At 45.2% G+C, this 19480-nt stretch overlaps 1 protein-coding gene across 1 annotated transcript in view; it reads right to left on the bottom strand.

Annotated features, from left to right (window-relative positions):
* Positions 1 to 5109: 5109 nt before the first annotated feature.
* Positions 5110 to 19480, bottom strand: part of HK2 (hexokinase 2) — a 67717-nt gene continuing 53346 nt past the window's right edge. The window contains exons 10-18 of the mRNA XM_019623608.1: positions 18433 to 18737; positions 16556 to 16704; positions 16183 to 16302; positions 13013 to 13108; positions 12461 to 12560; positions 12176 to 12359; positions 10671 to 10826; positions 9208 to 9441; positions 5110 to 7383 (exon numbers count right to left, since the gene is read on the bottom strand). Coding sequence (XP_019479153.1) covers positions 7239 to 7383; positions 9208 to 9441; positions 10671 to 10826; positions 12176 to 12359; positions 12461 to 12560; positions 13013 to 13108; positions 16183 to 16302; positions 16556 to 16704; positions 18433 to 18737 — 1489 coding nt within the window. The 3' untranslated portion in view covers positions 5110 to 7238. The remainder of the gene's footprint in view (positions 7384 to 9207; positions 9442 to 10670; positions 10827 to 12175; positions 12360 to 12460; positions 12561 to 13012; positions 13109 to 16182; positions 16303 to 16555; positions 16705 to 18432; positions 18738 to 19480) is intronic.

Raw genomic sequence — 19480 nt, 5'->3', positions numbered from 1 at the left:
GGCCAGCAGTGGGCATGAGCTTTTGTGAGCTGCCATGAGCCGCCGTGAGTGGCCGTCCAATGGCTGGTGAGCAACTGCCTCACCCGGGAAGAGTGCAATGATGGTGCCAACATGGGCCAGTGAAGCAACATCCTCCACAACTAGACTGAGGAACAGAAGGACAACAACTTTTCTGTTCCCCTTCCCTGATTCCCCAGCACTGTTCCCCTCCTCGAATTCCCCAATAAAATCTTTAAAAAGAAAAATGAACCCAAAGAGGCCCATACCAAGACACATCATAATTAAAATGGCAAAGGTTAAAGACAAAGACAGACTCCTAAAAGCAGCAAGAGAAAGGCAACTAGCAACTTATAAGGGGGCTCCCATTAAATTGTCAGCTGATTTCTCAACAGAATATTTGCAGGCCAGAAGGGATTGGCACAAAATATTCATTGTGATGAAAAGCAAGGACCTGCAACCAACGTACTCTACCCAGCAAGCTATTATTTAAAATCAGAGGACAGATAATGAGCTTCCCAGACAAGAAAAATCTAAAGGAGTTCATCACCAGCAAACCATTATTACAAGGAATCTTAGAGGGAATACTTTAAGATGAAAAAAAAATCAAAATTATGAATAATAAAATGGCAATAGTTACATATCTATCAACAATTACTTTCAAGGTAAATGGATTAAATATTCCAATCAAAAAACTTAGAAAGGATGAATGGTTAAGAAAACAAAAACCTTACATATGCTGCCTACAAGAGAATCACTTCAGATTGAAAGACACACACAGACGGAAAGTAAAGAAATGGAAAAATATATTTCATGAAAATGGAAAGAAACAAACAAAAAAGCTGGAGTAGTCATACTTATACTAGACAGAATAGAGTTTAAAACAAAAGCTATAACAAGAGACAAAGAAGGACCCAGTAATCCCACTTCTGGGTATTTATCTGAAGAATGCTATTTCAAGGGGACATGTGCATCCCTATGCTCAGTACAGCACTGTTTACAATGGCCAAGATGTGGAGGCAGCCTGGGTGTCTTCAATGGAAGAATGGATAAAGAGGAGGTGGTAGATATATGTACAATGGAATATTTCTCGGCCATGGAAAGGAATGGATTTTTGCCATCTGTGGCAGCATGGATGGATCTGGAGGGTATTGTGCTGAGTGCAGTATATCGGACAGAGAAAGACAGATGCAATGTGATTTTGGTTATTTGTGAAATTTAAAGAACAAAACAAACAAACAAATCAGAAATAAACTCATAGTTACGGAGAACATTTGGATGGCTGCCAGATGGGAGGGGGGTTGGGAGTTGCGGGGAGAAGGGATTAAGAAGTACAAATTGGGGCGGCCAGTCAGCTCAGGTGGTTAGAGCGCAAGCTCATAACACCAAGGTTGCCAGTTCAATTCCCAAATGGACCAGTGAGCTGCACCCTCCACAACTAGATTGAAAACAATGACTTGACTTGGAGTTGATGGGTCCTGGAAAAAGCACACTGTTCCCCAATAAAGTTTAGAAAAAAAAGACAAATTGGTTGTTAAAAACTAGTCATGGGGATGTAAAGTAAAGCATAGGGAATGTAGTCAATAATGTAGCAATAACTATGTATAGTGTTAGGTGGGTACTAGACTAGTGAGGGGGATCACTTCTTAAATTATATAAATGTCTAACCACACCTGAAGCTAATATAAAATAATATTGAATGTCAACTGTAACTCAAAATTTAAAAGGGGGGGGGTGGGTAAAGGGGAAGGGCAATAAGTGGTCCATATTTCTATGTATAAAACAAGTAAGTCACAGGAGTGTAACATACAGCATGGGGAATATAGTCAGTAATATTGCAATAGTGTGGGTACAGTGTCAGACGGTTGCTGAGCTTATCAGGTGATCATTTCTTTAGGTATATAAATGTTGAACAACTATGGTGTACCCCTGAAACTCATATAATGTGTGTTAGCTATATTTTAAGTAAAAATCTTTAAAATATTAGACTTAATTTTTTTTAAAAAAGTAATCTGGCAGGAGTGGGAGGGTTCAGATTAAGCGAATGCCTAACCTATGATACAGCTCTACAGCTCCAGGGTACATACTCAGAGAGATTATCTCAAAGATGATTAAGGGAACATGTCCAAAGATGCTCGTCGGGACGATGTTTGTGCAGCCTAAGCTGAGTCAATCCACCTGTCCATCACGGGAGCGTGGGTGGAAAATCGCATGGATGCACACAATGGATTATTTTGCAGTAACTGCAAGTAATGGATTAGATGCGCACATAGCAGCATCTATGAGTCTTTAAAAGCATGACTCTTAGTAGAGGGGAAAAATGAAATAAGGCTTTTAGCCAATAGTATTTTGTAAATTAAAAAAACATGCACACAAAACAATATATGCCTCACAGAGACACACAATTAAATTGCACTTTACACAGTAACATGGTTGCAGAGCATTGAGTGGAGAATGGGAAAGAGAAATGAAGGCAAAAGGGAGTTAAGAAAATAAAAAAGCAAGAAAGGTCCTTGCAAAGACTAGAAAATGTCCCAAACTGGGGAGGAGTGTGAGTAATTTAGCCTTTTGCACCTCTAGCTCAAACTAAAAAAGAAAAAAAGAAAAAAAAAAAGCAAAGAAAGACAGAAAAAACAACTGGGTGGGCTTCGTGGGTGGACTTGGCAGAAGCTGGGAAAGCTATTTCCAAGCTGCAAGCAACTTGGGTGCAGACTGTGTCTGTTTGTTTGAAGGAAATGTGTTTCTCCAGTGGTGACAAGACGCCATGGAAGAGGTGGGAGCTGGACCCCCGGGCGGCCCTAGGAAACCCATGGGCACAGGTGGCCCAGAGGCTTTGAAGGTGTCCAATGTAGAAACCCAGTTTAAGTTATACAGTGAGAAAATTCCCTTCTGAGCGTCTTGGCCAGTATTATAACCTGTGGGGCAATAGGGGTCTCTGTCCATCCTGGAGCCCCAGTGGGAATGGGAAGGCAGCTCTTCCCTGAGTCTCTGCGGTGCGGCAGCTGCAAACTGGGAGGGCAGGTTCTACCAGAGCTGCCCTGAGCAGCTTCCAGCCAAGGCTGGCAGACCAAGCAGAACGAGGTGCTCCAGAGCCCCCTCGGGGGTGGGGGGGTGGGGGTACCCAAATCCCAGAGCGGGGAAATCTGAGGGGCAGCTGCTGAGGAATGGGGCTGAAGCCATTACCACAGAGGTGGAGGCCTTATTCGTGCCCGCAGTTCAGCAAGGCAGAGGGGACATTCAGGGTAACACATTATGCTGCAAATGTCCTAGATTAATAATGTTTAAAACTAAAACGGGATCATAATATGCCGTCCTGTAACATACTTTCGGCATGAAGCAGCATGCTGTCAACATTTTCTGTGATGCCATTCTACTATAACCACATCATGGGTTTATACGAAACATGCCAGTTACTTACTGCTCAGCCCCAGTACCCCACGCTTGGAGCCACAGGCACTTTTTCCAGGCTCCCTTTGCCAGCTGGCTTCCTGCAAGGTTCAGCCAACGGGAGGCACTGCAGAGAGCTAGAGGGTAGGAGGGAAAACCAGGGTATTTCTAACCACTCCCTTCCCTGCTCTGTGGTTCCAGCTCATGCACCCCCACCCCAGCTTTTGGACTCTGGTCTAGCCCATGAGATAGAAACAGCTTTTCTGATGTTGCTAATCTCTGGGTTGCTTCTCTATAATCTTTGGCTTCTCAGCTCTTTTATCACCTGAATTTTTAAAATGTTTGAAATGACTATAGTGGATTGTCTTCCTGACTGGACCCTGACACAGGGTGGGCACATCCGTTATATGGAGCGCCCCTTTTTTGCTATTATAAGTCATACAGTAGCCAATACCCAGAAAGCTAAATCTTAGTCCCCAACTATGTGTTTTTCTTCTGCACAAATTTCTAGAAAATCATACAAAACATGCTTTTGATGTATATTGCCTCTTCCCCTCTTAAACGGTCATACTAGTTTGTACTCCCCCTAATGGTGTGAGAATGCTCCCATAATCTCTTCAATTTGAAGCTGAAAAAATAGGTTCTAATTGTTATTTCTTTCACTAGCGAGGTCAAGTTTTGTTTAGCTTCCTGTTACCCTTGGTCAGTTTCCTCCCGGTTAAGGTCAATGTCAGTGGGTATCACTAGGGAGCTGAGAGGAATTTATTTCCCAGGTTTGTATTTTGAGTATTAGAGAGAGGGGAAAGTTTGGTAGGGAGAGCACAGGGGCAAATGTTTTTAAGATGTTCATGTAAGAGCTTTATATACTAAGTATGGATCACATACGCCTACGGAAACCACCCAGTGCCCCTGAGGTTTCTGCTACATCTCAGCCAAACTGCTTAAACAGTAGACTGCAGGGCCAGCTGTGGCTCTTCAGTGGTGCATGAAATCTAGGGGCTTAAACAATGGCCTAGCGAAAGTCATCTTCCAGTTGCAGTACTGAGTTTCTGGGAAAAGAAATAACTGAGGTCAAGGTTAAGTCTTGGCCACATGCCTATGAGGAAAGAGAGAAGACACAAAATGGCGTCACTATAGTTAAGTTAACAAAACTACTTAAATAAGAGTGGGTTGAAACCAGAGGAATGGATTTTTATCCTACTTTAGCCTGAGAACTTAAAGTTTGGAACTTTCAGTTGTGTGTCTATCAATGCCTGGATGTACATAAACCCTATAAATAACCCTCTGAAGAGTTTAGGAAAGAATATTCCATTGTCCAGAACACTACACATCTAGATTACCATCTTGGACCAATTCAGAAGCTAAGAATGCAGAACTGATTCTTCTCAAGAGTGTGCTTTTTTTTTTTACTATAAAAACTCAACTTTTCTTTTTCTTCAGAACACTCTGGATATTAGCTAGTAGTGTTTTCTGAATTGTAATTCTCTTAAGGACCTTGAAGAAAGCTGTCACTTAATTCTAGTGAAGCCTACTGATTCATTTACACTCGTTCAATACCTGTCAAGCACATACTGTCAAAATCACGACACCCATAAATTATTCATACTGGCCAGGAAGTGCTAATATGCCCGAAAGATAACTGTACTCTTGAAAATGCTCATGAAATCACACATGAAATATTTTGAAAAATGTTAAAATTTATTAATAATAGTTAACATCACATAGTTAATTCAACTAGTCTTTATTGTACATGACATCTTCACTAGACTGAATGTTTGAGGAGTTGAGATGATTCACTATTCAGCACATCCCAGTCCTAGATTGAGATTCACTGTATTTACATCCAGCAAAGCAGCATCAGCAAGGAACTGTCACCTAATTGTGGGAACACATTCAAAATGCACTTTCCAGTGTTCCTTTTTTGGAAACCAACACCTCTTTCACAGCTACACATACAGTTCTACCTTTTAAAAATGTACAGTTTCATAGATGGAGCCTAATTGTCAAGTTTAAAAGTTAAAATTCATCTCTATTTCTTAGGCATCCTTTAGTTATACACAAATCTAGACACTGTTCTCAGTACAAGTTTGATAAATGTGCAAGAATTGGGTGCTATTAGTTGTGTCTTTCCATCTTTCCATTTTGATCCTTGTATCCTAGTCAATAGTGTTTCAAGGCCATTCCTTCTTTATAATTTAGTATTCAGGTTTAATGTGTGTGGGTGCCATATTTTAGGGCAAAAGTGGGCTTACAAATTCAGAATTAACTGTACTCCTGAAAAGTAGGGTATAAAAGGTTTTATGTCACTCCCACCCACCCCCTACCATCTCCCAGCAGTTTGAAATAAATACCATGTATAAAAACAGCTCAGCCTACAGAAGTCCTCCACAAGCTTCTTATAGAACATTTACAAAACCAATTCTGTGAGGAGGACCCAAATCACAAGTGTTGTCCCTGAGGTTTCATTCCTTTGATTGTTTCGTTGTTTTGGTTTGTTATCAATGGTCAGACACAGTTTTTTAAAAAAATGTGTTTGGTGGCTTCCTTTATCTTGGTAGAGAGCTTTAAATTCCACTGACTGCCCTAAGAATGAAGATTCCTAAGCAATGAGTATGTTTGAAATGAATCCCATTTCCTTTGGTTAACATCCCATGTAATATTGGCCCAGGAAAGTCTATACACAGAGCAGCCAGCGGTTGTGGTTTGTTCAATCCATAGGCCCAGCTGCCTTCACTATGTTCCCTGCTTTCCAAGCTTCTGAGTCTGCAGGGAAAGGAAGAGCTGGGAGGGAGCTGCTTGGCCGTTCACTCACCCTGAGGAGGCTGCCCTTCTCTTTCCGCAGGTGAATGAGGTATTTCTAGTAACCAGTCAGTATCTTCACCTTCCATCCTTTAACTACACTGATCTACTAATGAGGCCAGGTCTGAGGAGACCCTGTGTATCTATATACATGACAAATTAACACATAAATACATTACATTCAAATGACCGTTACATATAGTGTCCAGATGAAGGGGCAGATGTACTTCGTGAAATAAATTTCAAACATAAATTAAAATGAAAATACAGTGTTTATACTACTGCAGGAAAAAATTTAAAAGTAGACCAAAAAGTCCCCACACCCCCTTAAAGGTCCATGGTTCATGGGTGACCGATGAACCCACAAGGAGATACGACAACTCCACTTGTAAGATGTGTCAACTTGTTTTGGTTTTGCTTGCTCAGACTCAGGATGCTTTGATTCCAGGAATGGTAATCACTGTAACACAACAGACAATGCCAGCAGATGACAGTGAAGAGGGGCTGCCACATGGTTATCCATGGATTTTCCTCCATTGCCTACCTCCCTTCTGCTTGTGGGAGAACCAGGCTCAAGTTAGTGGAGACCTTCCAGGTCTCTGAGAAGAGAATCAGTATCAGTCTCCATGCGGGAGGGATGCTCTCCACCTAGAAATGTCATGTTCAGGGTCCAAGGTAAAGAAGCCAGGGTTCAAGGTGTAGCAACCGTATCTTTTCATTAGTGTCCCCATCCTGTAGAATTATACAGGGACATGGAATTCAGCCAGGAGGATTACTAAAAGTTAAAATTTGTTTTAAGTTTTAAGAGAATCAAGGTGAATGGTTGTGACAAGTGTGAATAAATCCTTAGTTCAAACTGTATTTATCTCAGGAGGGCCAAGGCTTGGGCACTGAACTCTACACTGAGGACACACAGAGACAAAACACAGTCCGGCAGGGTCCTCTCTGCCAAGGAAGAGCCGAGGGGGTCTGTCTTTGACACAGGGGATGGTATCTTATAATGTAAAGCAGGGAAGAGGGGGAACCAGAGGAAGTCCCTTCTGATTTCAGGAACTCTATCGCTGTCCAGCCTCGCGGATGCGGCAAGCCACAGCGGTGATGAGAGCTGCCCCCTTCCCACTGCCGTCCTCTGACTCCAGGAAGGACACGTCACATTTCGGAGCCAGGTCCTTCACTGTCTTGTGCATGACTTTGGCAAAGCTGGAGAAGTTGGGAAGAAGACAGAAAAAAACACCTCAGTCATGACTGATTTGTGTCCTCAGAGATGAGACCCTATGAAGCGATGCTAGAAACCCAGGAATAAATTAAGATGAAGAAAAGAATGATAGCTACCATGTATTAAACACTTACTATGTATTTTGTGTATCAGAAAACTGATGCTTGGAGAGAACAACATGCTCAAGTTCTACATCAGAGCGGGCAAGCAGGGAGCTAAGAGTCAAATGTCTGAGAATCTGGCCAGTTGTGTTCTTAAAACTAATCAGTGAAAGAGAAGTTCAACAGTCATGGATGCCACAAGTGTGCCTTGCAGAAGCGCACGACCTGGTCATAAACACCGGAGGGAAGGACCAAGCCCCACTGGTGTGATATTCTATTTTCCAGGGGCATTGACTCACATCAGACACAATCTAATCCAAAATGTCATTAAAGGATCAGGCTCAGGGAGCTGCTTGGGGACATTACAGGGATCTGCCTTCCCCAACTCATCTGTGAAGCCGAAGACTCAGGCTCCTAACACCAAGCCCCAGTGCTGGTGGTGGCTTGGCATCTGTACCCCTCTCAGCCCTCATCTGAAACTGAGGCTCCTATTTTCACAGTGACACTGCACATCAACAAAAGGGACTTGGAACTTCCAAGAGTCACTCTTTTCACTAACTGGGTAGACTCTGGGAACATCTCTCAACTCCTTGAAGCAATCATGGTGAGAGCAGATAATAATTCAATTGAAGAGTCTCTCCATCCTTACTCCATCCCACCTACTGCCCAGGCCAGGGACACAGCTCTCTTCTTTTAACGTTTAGCTGAAAAGTTTCCAGGGAAGAAGGGCCAGGACGTTCCCTGACTTCAAAATAATTTATTCGAAACATATGCAAATGAGTGAAGAAGCGAAAAGAGAAATGGTGATGAAAGGAAGAGAAAGGAGAGAAGGGATGGAGAAAGACAGGGAAAGAATAAAAAAAAAAGAGAATTCAGTACTTCCATACTGGAAGATGGGTGTGGTAGGAAACTTTTTCTATAAAGGGCCAGATAGTAGATACACTTTCAGCTTTGTGGGCCATAGGATCTGTTATGACTACTCTTCCATTGCAGCTGAAAGTGGCCATGGACAATACATAAACAAGTGGGCATGGCTGCATTCCAATAAAACTTTATTTACAAAAAGTTGTGGCTGTAATCTGCCTGTCCCTGCTCTAGACTGTAGAAAAAAATCTTGCTCCAGAGTTTCAGCATACATTTACCAGAATGTTCATAGGAGCACAGTTTGTAATAGTCAAAATCTAGAAATAACCCAATATCCGTTAGCAGTAGAATAAACTATGACATACTCATTCAAAGGTACACTATACGGTCCTGCAAATTAATCAACTACAAATGTATACTTCAGTATGGATGCATCTCAAAACCAAAAATGCTATGTGGGAAAAGCCAGTCACAAAAGCAGAGGTACCATATGATTCCCCTATGCCAGGTTCAACATTAAGTAAAACTAAACAATGTAGATACATACATAGATGTATGAGGAAAAAAGAAAGCAAGGGACGGAGTCACCATAGCACTTATCCCAGCAGGGGAGAGTGAAGGATGCAACCAGGGAGAGGCTCACAGGGGGCTTCCAAGCTGGGTGGGATTACACAGGCCTACTTCTGGTTATTAATCTTTAATTTATAATATATACATTATACACACTCTTTGGAATGCCTGATTATTTGCTCTAAAGTGAAAGGAGAGAGAACGGGAAGAAAGGAAAGAACAGAGAGACGGAAGGAAAAAGATGGACCTAGAGGGTCAGGGTCAGGCACTCACTGAGGATGTAGCTTGTAGAGGGTTCCATCCACGCCTACTGTCACTTTGAGAGTGTCCAGCCCACGGTTTTCTCGTATTTTGTCCACCACGGCAGCCATGCCTGCGCCACAGAGCTGGGCTGCCCGCTGCGCCACCACAGTGCACACCTCCTTGACGATGATGCTATCGTCACAAGTACTCTCAAGCCCCAAGTGGTGTAAGATGGCTCGGACCTGCAGCAGGGCCAGGCAGTCGCTGGGGTGGAAGGGAGACAGCAAGTGGTCAGTCACGTGCCAAGAGGGGCCAATGGCCCATCACTCTGGGGGCCTGGCCATCCGGGAGCTGAGCATAAAGGCCACTGCCCTGCGAAGTGGCTCTTGTTCTTGAACTTACATAGTTCAGGAACCAGTGCCCATCCCACTGGACCACGAAGTCTTCCTGAGTATGCCAGGCACACGAAGAAACAGCTCCCTATTTCTCTTTGTTCACATGAGGCAGGGCATTGCTACTAAAAAACTGATACTCAAAACAACAGGAAATGTACTGTCTAAGTATTGCATTCATCTGGAAATAATGAAGACAAGACAATGCTCGTACATGGCAGTTTTCAGCTGCAAAGCACCCCTTCGTGTCCATTCTCCCATTGTTGTCCACAGGTCAGCAGGGCAAGCATCGCCAGCCAACAGTAGATCCCTGTCCTAATTCTACTCCCCCATCCTGGGTGGTCGGCAAGCTACTTGTGCACTATTTATGAAACAAATGGAAATAACATCGCAGGAAGAAAATAAACTCTATTATGTGAAGGGAACTACTTGAGAAGCCTGGAATCATCATCTTGCACATAAACAGACATGTAGGATATGTTCTTTCTATTCACTGGTGCAGACAGCCTAGGGCCCACTCATGTCAGTTCCTGCTTTTCTGAATGCCAGAGAGTAATGACACAGCATTAATAGTTAAAGGGCTCTGAAATTCACCGTTCTGATTTGGAGCAGACTCTTCTGCCACTAGACTGGAGCGGGGGAGGCTTGGCTTGAATTCACTGCCACATGGCATATTTCTGCATTGCCTGACAAGTCACCTTCACTCCATCCCAATTGCCTTACTGCAGCCAGCACTTAGGAAGAACCTCCCAGCCAAGCATAAGTGCTTTCGTAGTTTATCTTCCTCTGTGCATTCAATTTGCATCTGATGAGCAGGCATCTTTCTAACTTTGATATTTGATCCAAAAACCCAATAACATTACTTTGCGTGAGCTCAAGCCAGCTTAGCACGAATTTTCATGAGAATTGTATATATTGTCCCTTAAAATGCCAATTGTCCATAAGGTTCTTGAAATACAATCTATAAATATGAACGTGTCAGCTACTAAACTGACCTTTATGTAAGCCACGCCCTGATTTTACCGCACTGGGGAGAAACCTCAGCTTGCCTACCCATTAGGAGGACATGGTCTGACCCTACGCCACACCCTAAATTCTCACCTCTCAATCTGAGACAGGAACTTGGTTTCAAAGATTCCCCTTGTCTTGAGCCGCTCTGAGATGCGGCCACGGAAGAGCAGCCCACGCTTGGTGAAATCGAGAAGGATGTTACGGACAATCTCGCCCAAGTACATGCCACTGATCATTTTCTCAAACCTGCAATGTGGGTAACATTCGTGGAGGTTAAGTAGGAAGGTGGTGGTAAGTGTTAAGACACGACAGACCAGCTCAGTCACCCCTGACACATTTGGAAGTAGAGGGCATGCAGATTCTCCTTGGTGGGAAAGGAAAGGCTACTTGATTCACTTGGGTCAGATTCCTGGTGTCTGAGAGCACACTGACCCACAGCCTTCGGTGCAGCTGGATATGGTGCCCGAGACCCACAGGGTTCCTTGGAATGGGCCCCATCCCAAGGGCTCATTTCCCTCCCAAGGCTTATTCCGACTCCTCAAGAAGGAACACATACCCAAATACCACCACACTTCCAGGAGAAGGGTAAGACATGGAGTCTTAATCCTTGACCTCACTAGGCATTTAGCATGCTTTCTCTTCGACCTCATCATTATCACTTAAGTAACAAATGCCAGCTGGAGACCCCCTGTCCTGGTCTCTAAAACTGAATGTGACTACCCAGTGGCTTGAGGGTCTTTTGGCCCCACATAGTGACTTACAAAAGTTGAGGTCCCCAGTTTCGACAAAGACCCCATCACCAGTCCATCTTGTCTTACCTGTGTAACCTCATTAATGTTGCCTGTGACTTCTACTCTAGATGAATGATTTGCAAAATTCTGCAGAACTATGGACCCTGATTAATCTAGTTAGGAAACACAACATCTTCCTAGTAGGAAGTGTGCTGGACCTTATATTGTTTCTCAGTTCAGGTTCCCCCACCCCATAACAGGGGCTTTGCGATGTGGGGGTTGGCCCCTTGACCAGTCCTGACAATAGAAGGCACCACATACTAGATGGAGGGAAGAGGAAGAAGAGACCCGCCCTTTTGCTTCCTGTTCCTGTCTGCCTCACCCCAGCAATGCTTCTGCTTCGTCACTCTGGTAGGAGCAGGTAGTTCAACTGTCATTTGTTTTTCCCATCGTCCCAGACCTAGGTCTCAACACTCTCTCCCCTGCCTTTTCTCACAGTCTTTGGGGTGGAAGCTGCTTCTTATGAGTATTAACTGTGTTCCCCAATGTCCCCTTTTTGTCTTCTCACCCCTCTAATACCTGTGTGATCAGTTCCCTATAGGAAATTCTCCTTGCAACAAAACTGTTGTGATTTGTTTTCCCAACTGGACTTTGAAAGCATCACAGTCCAGCAGGGGAAAGAGGACTTCACCCAGAACTTTCCAGACGTATTCAGGACAAAAAACCCTTTCCAAGGAAATCCCTTCTAGTAACATCGCAAGAGAAAGAGCATCCTGAGATTTGATGTTTTAAAGGATCTGATCCCTTGTTACCATCCAGTTCTAGGGTACAGATAGCAGGGACCACCCACAGTTGGGTGCCTACCTCTGTTTGCCAGGGTTGAGGGATAGCTCATCCACAGCCACATCAAATTCTGTGCGGAGGTCGTCTAGGCATCCATTGTCCCCAAAGGCCCCCCACTCCATGTTGACACACATGCGCCCCTCTTCCCCTTCCACCAGCTCCACATTCCGCATCTCCTCCATGTAGCAGGCATTGCTGCCCGTACCTGCCAACCACAGAGACATCAGAGGCTCTCTCACTCAGCAGCATCACCCACCCACCCAAAGCCACGTGTCCCCACATGGGCATCACAGCCTAGATCCTTACCAACGATGAGGCCGACTTCACAGTGAGGGTCTTCATAGCCACAGGTCATCATAGTCCCGACTGTGTCATTTACCACGGCAACCACATCCAGGTCAAACTCCTGAGAGCACAAAAGCAGATCTCCAGTCCACAAATGAACCACAATATTCTCCTTTCTGACACTTGCAATGGAGATTTATATTATACAGCATGGCTCATTCTCTCTTTTCATTCAGGTCTCTGCTCAAATGTCCCCTCCTCAGAGACTTCCCTGGTTATGCTATTTAAGAGTGCCCCTTCCCCAGCCCACTCACTCTGTCCTCATCCAACTTCATTTTTCTTCATAGCTCTATAGTACTGGCATTAGCTCATGGGTTTGTTTATAGTACAAGAGTTTGTTGTGGTCATTCCTGAATCCCCAGTGACAAGAGCAGGGCTTTTGACACACAGTCTACACTCAAGAATTACTGACGGACTAAGTTAATTCTCTGCCTAAGACTCTACCACACTCAACACTTCCCCCACTTTCTGAACACAAAAATCATTTCAGACATCATGCCATGTCTCCCTCACCTCTCGCCGGTGAATGGCTTCCTTCAGCAGGGAGACCACGTCCTCCCCCTCACAGCCAGAAGCCTTGAAGCCTTTAGTCCACTTGAGGAGAATGCTCTAGAAAAAAAGAAATCCCACAGATGCAGGGATGAGGGTATCAGAGAAGGGCTCCTGAGTCATTCCCTTAGACAGGTTATACAGACTCCCTTTAATAACCAATCATCTCACCCACAAATGATTCTAAACTGGTTTCATTTACTGGGATTTACTGAGTGCCACACTGCCTCTGCCAGAGAACTAACTTCTATACCCTTGTTTCCTTCACTGGGAAATGCAGTTTGCCCTGTCCCCATCTTATATTTACATCAGAGGGGTCAATGTGTAATTTGCAATCTCCAGTATAGGGTGAACAAGTACCCTGCCCATAGTTGGGGTGACATCTAGGCTTCACCACCATCCCAGCAAGGAAAGCACTCCAGGCAACTCAGAGCCCCCCGGAACCTCCTCATTTTGTTTTTTTGACCCTGTAGGAATATCCTCAGCAACTCAGGTACTCATGTTTGTCACAGGATGTGGAGCCCCCTCATTTTTAATGTGGCCCTTCCCCGTGTCATGGGGGCCCTCAGGGAGTAGATACATAGTGGCTTCGAACATGTGAGGAATATTAAAAAAAAAAAATGACGGGTTCAGTTCCCTGGGTCCCTCTTTGCTGCCACAGCCCATCAAGAAGCAAGTGTGAAGGACACCCAGGCCCCCTTCCCAAGAGGCCAGAATCCATAAATGGGCTGTGGGCTCACTATCTGCCCACTCACATGGTTCCTTCAGGCCTCATTTGGTTGTTCATGCCCATCAGCTTGGCATTTCACGGCCCAGAAATCTGCTATCACAAATCAACCCAAATGTGTCACACTGTGTTCAGATCCTGGGAGATTCAGAAAAACAAAGTACAATCCATGTGTGTCCGGGTTTGAACACCTACATCCAAACACCTTATCTACACCCAACTTGTTCATCTGCAAATTAGCTTCACCTCTCCAACAAAATTTTGTATTTGGGCACTTACAGGTTTACAGAATGTTCAAATAATATTATTTCAGGTGGTCCTTAATAAGACAAGCAGAGGCCCCAGTGGCTGGGGAGGCTTGCTCAAGGCCTCCAGCCAGTCAAGGCAGCTTGAGGCCCCCAGGCCTCAGCACCTGCTGGGTCTCCCAACAACAGGATAATCTCACCAAAGCAGAACCTGGCATACAGCAGACAGAACAGCTAGAACCTAGCTTCTTTTTTATTTGCTTTTAATTTTTGCAATTCTAGATGTGCTCCTCACAGAAACTTAGAACATATAGAATAAAATCTAATACAATGATCTGCAATCTTACAATTCAGGCAGAAACAGTGAACATGTCTTCAGGCCACCAGATAAATACACCAAGATACATACATGTTGGCATGAAAAGTAAGATAGAGTCTGTTTACATATATTTCAGTAGGAAAAGTCTGGAAGTATATACACTGGAGTGTTATATTTTTATCTTCTTATTAATTGTATGTTTTGTATGTACTCGTATAGTATAGAGATTACACTTTTCTTTAAAAACATTTTTATTTGGTATTACCACCAGTATTTTCCCATGTTATTAATATTTCTTCCAAAAAAACTAGCTGCTAATATGAGACCGTGAATGGCTCATAATTTTTTATTATTTCCTGACCATTGAACAATTAGGTTTGTTTATAATGCCTTTGTTATATTTATCCACATGTTTGATAATTCTCTTTGACAAATGGATGCAAATGTGAAGGCTATGAAAACCCAAAGCACTGACACTGAAAAAAATGTGTTGAGACAAAAGAAATTGGAAAAGCTAAAAGCAACACTGAACAAATGTTAACAGGTTTTGGGAAACACTGCATTCGGCAGGAATTTCAATGCAGAACATGCCAAAACCTTAACTGTCCTAGTGCACCTGGTGAATTTAACTCTCAGAGGGGAAGAGTAGGAGGCATTTACAAGACTCAGCTGAGCAATGTGAGGGTTGGTGATCCAGGGACCCTGTGGGAAACATGGCCTTTCCTCACCGCTGGGCCAAGCTCACTGTACCCGTGACTGTTCCCACCTATATGCCCTCCTCCACACTGCAGGCCTGCCTGCCTTTTTTCCCCATCAACTCAGTCCTCTCTCTGACTTGGGATGATCCAAGGATTCCTCATGCCCTCCACAGACATGCACAGCATACCATCACACTACACTGCCTGTCCTTAGGGCTTCCAAATCCCATTGGTGCCACATTCCAGACAGCAGCTCTGCTTTTTCTGAGCTTGCTTCATCAGCCCATTTGTTTGTAAGCACCTAAAGCTAGAACTATGCCTTTGGTACCTTGGCAACTTCATCCACAATGCACCGTCCCCTTGTACCACGCATGTAAGCTTCGAGACGATGGAGACACAGAGGAGCAACTACTTAAATAACAGTATTTTGACATCTAATACACAGAGTATCGACCCAGATCAAGCCTGAGCATCACCTGCTTACTCAGCTCTCCTACACTTCTCAACAAACCCATGTCTGGAATATCTGGGAGTGTCAGTCTTCCCCCTTCTGCTTCATTCATCCAAGGGGATGAAAAGCAAAAGTGAGACTAGAGAAAAGCGAGCATGTCCAAATGATGGAGATGAACAAAAATGTCCTGAGCCCAAAACAAGGGCCTTTGGAGCAGGTGAGCATAATTGAGTGTACGGGCTCAGGTGTCAGGAAACTGGAATTCAAATTGTAGCGTTATGACCTGGTCTAGGGCTTACAACCTAAGAAATGGCGGGTTTTGATATTTGGCATCTCTGTAGACCTTACTGTCCTTTCTTCGAAATGGATGTACAAACACCTACCTTCTATGTTGCCGTGAGGGTTAAATGAGATAACGTGCACAGAAAGCCTGGCATAGTACCTGGCATCAAGCTTTTTAAAAATGTTAGTTGTTAATATTTTGATTAGCACCATCATCATCCCAAAGTTGTTACCACCGAGCTAACCTCCACCAGCTCAGACTTACTCGTTCCCATCAACAGACCCCTCCTCACGACTGGTCCCTCATGTCTTTCTTTTCCTCCTCTCAGCTCAACTTCTTGCCTGCTCCAAACTCTGGCTGGTTTAGACTCAATAACGCCCATAGGAGAGCCCTCCAGGAAGACCCTGTTACCTCGTCCAGGCTGTTCTGCTGGCAGGGGAAGGAGAAGGTGAAGCCCAGAGGCAGAGACACGCCCTTCATGCCCATGTACTCGAGGAAGTCGGCAATGCACTGGACAATGTGGTCAAAGAGCTGCAGGGAGAAGGTGAACTCTAAGGGAGAGGGACCCGGCCAGGGCAGGCTGCCCCCAGCACGGCCTGAGCACGAGTGAAGCCTCCACCCAGGAGATATGCAAAGTCAGGTGCAATCCTGAGTAAGGCCAGCCTGGGGTCCTGGCCCACCTAGCCCTCCCTGGGACCACGGGTGAGCAGAGAAAGCACTGTCCTCCCAGGCAAAAAGTGGGTGTCTACTGGGGTCCCCTCCCAGAGGGGCCTCCCTGCCTCACCTCGTCCCCTGTGCCATGCATGACCTCCTGCGGGATGGAGTAGATCTTGTTGTGCATCTCCACTCCACGCCGCTTCCCGTTCCGCACACGCACCAGCAGGACCCGGAAATTGGTACCCCCGAGATCCAAAGCCAGGAAGTCACCTTTCTCTGGAAAATAAACCCAGGAAGACGATGAGTGGAGACATTACCACATCACCACAGCAGAGAGTGACAAGGTCTGAAGCACCTTCCCCTAACGGAGAGCTCTCCCAGAGGCCCCTCGACAACCTCAGGGGGTGAGGGACTGTGAGCTCTACCTAACAGAGAAATAAGACCCCAAAACCAGAGGTCTGCTGTCTCCTTAGTGGTTCTCAAATGCATTCAAGTGGCAAAGGCCCCAGAAGTCACAATGAACTCTGCGGAACAAGGGACGGGTGACACAGTGCATTCAAAAATATCAAAACATGCCATTTGCGCTAAATCGAAGGCCACCCCGTGTTAGGTTCTAGAATAGAGAAGGAACGGCAGAGTCAAGCACTCGCCTTTCCTGGGCAATCTCCACGTGCTTCCTGCCATACCCATTGCTCATGCAGCCCTCAGGCAGCCCAGAGAGGGAGGCATTGCATTCCCCTCTGATGAGGCAGCAAGACTCCACTGAGCCAGGTTGAGTCACGTGCCCAGGCCGTACAGCCAGAAGAAGGAAGAACAGGGACCAAGTCGCAGTCTCTACCTGTGGAGCCTATACCAGTTGTGCTCCACTGGCCTGCTCAATGATCGTCTTTTATGAATTGGGGAAAAACTGCCATTTCTTAGATTGTGAGACCAGGGGTCAGCAATATTTTTCTGTAAAAACTGGGCAGTAAACATGGTAGGCCCTGGGAGCCATAGTCTCTGCTATAACCACACAGCTTTGCCACGGTAACGTGAAGCAGCCATAAACAGTTCATAGATAAATGGGCATGGCTGTGTACTAATAAAACTTTATGTACAAAACTAGATGGTGGGCCAGATTTAGTCCGTAGGCCTTAGTGTGCCAACCCCTAACCTAGGGCTTACAAGAGCTGGCCCTGGAACCCAAATTCCTGGGTTTGAATCCTGCCGTTTTCTAGCTGTGCGAACTTGGGCAGGTTTCTTCATTTCTGCGCCTCAGTTTTGTGCCAACCATAAGTTTGTTAATAAACAAAATTCACAATGAACCTCTATGAACACGTAAGGATTAAATAAGTTGATATGTGTTGAATGCTTAGAGAAGTGCTTAACACATAGTAAGCATTTTGTAAGTATTTACTATTATTACTGTTCGAATTTTAGCAGAGGAAGCCTTGGTTGAGCTTACTGAACACTAGAATTTCCTAGTACAGACAGTCCCTGACTTAATGATGGTTTGACTTAACGATTTTTTTTTTCAATTTTACAATGGTATAAAAGCAAAACGCAGTCAATAGAAACTGTACTTTGAATTTTGGTCTTTTCCTGAGCTAGCGATATGAGGTACGATACTCTCGTGATGCTGGGCACCTGCCATGAGCCTCAGCCCCCAGTCAGCTACTCAATCATGAGGGTAAACAGCTAGTGCTATACAGAGTATTCATGGTGAGATGAATTTGCCTGACTATAGGCTAATGTAAATGTTCTAAGCATGTTTAAGGTAGACTCAGCTAAGACGTTTGGTAGTTTGGGCATATTAAATGCATTTTTGACATATGATGTTTTCAACTTACTACGGGTTTTTGTTGGATGTAGCCCTATCGTAAGTCGAGGAGCACCTGTACTATATAGTTGGTGAAACATGTTCTGTTCCAAACATCCAATGCTAAGGCTAAGCAGTCCTCCCAGAGTATCAACACCAGGACAAAGGCCCACCATGGTGAGCTGGGCAGCAGCCCTGCCACGTACCTGTGCCATCAGGGGTGGCACGCACATAGGTGGGCAGCATCTTGATGGGGGCAGCAGCGTGAGTCTCCTTGCTCAGACCTCGTTCCATTTCTACTTTCATCCTCCTCTTAACCTCCAGCAGCTGCTCGTGGCTCAGCTTCAGAGGTTCCAGGATCTTCTGGCGTGCTCGGTGTTGGTCAGCCAGCCGGTAGGCCACTGCTGTCACCATGGCTGCCCCCTTGCCACTGCCATCCTCAGAGCGGAGAAAGCGGACATCGCAGTCGGGCACCAGGCGCCGCACAGTCTTGTGAAGACGCGTGGCGAAGCTGCAGTCACAGAGATGGGGTAAGAGATGGGTGTGCACAGCTAGGGTCAGTGGTACTAATGTTTGGGGTGGTAGCTCACCGCCTCAGCCCATAATACCAGGAGGCACCTGCAGAAGCAGATGCTGCCCTGAACATCTTCTCCCCACTCTTTTCCAAGTTAGGGGTCACTGTACAAAAGTTCAGATATTCAACTGTGGACACCCTGGCTGGGTCCAACGCCTGCTGAAAGGAAAGGACCTTTCTAGGGAGCCACTGTTCCCTGCAGGCAGTCACACAGGCCACAGCTCTTCTGCCCAGTATATCAGCCTCTTTGCTGGAGCAGTCCAACGGAATCAGATGAGTCTGACCCCAACTGCTCTTCATGTTTCACCACCCATTTCATTAGACGCTGCCTGGGAAAGGCCCAAAACAGAAACAGTAGAAACGTTCTTCTGGACTTTGGCCTCTCTTTAGCTAATTTCTGCCAATAATCCTAACAATATCTGAACAGCTAAAGCAACAGATGTGTTCAGCCAGAAATTCTCGGGTGGTGGCTGCTTGGAGCCATGTCTCCAGGGCCCTCTATGCTAAGTGTGGTCTGTGGTCCTGCGGCGTGGCTGGAGGCTGTTAGAGATTCAGGACCTCAGGCTGAATCCAGACCTTCTGACTCGGTATGGGCCTCTTACCCAGATCCCCAGGTGATTCGTGTGCACTTGAAAGCTTTTGAAGCACAGGAGACCTGGGAGGATAGAGCTGAGACCTTT

Source organism: Hipposideros armiger, unplaced genomic scaffold (genome assembly GCF_001890085.2).
Source record: "Hipposideros armiger isolate ML-2016 unplaced genomic scaffold, ASM189008v1 scaffold_553, whole genome shotgun sequence".
Lineage (NCBI taxonomy): Eukaryota > Metazoa > Chordata > Mammalia > Chiroptera > Hipposideridae > Hipposideros > Hipposideros armiger.
Note: the sequence above shows the minus strand (reverse complement) of the source record. Positions and strands in the feature narration are given on the sequence as shown.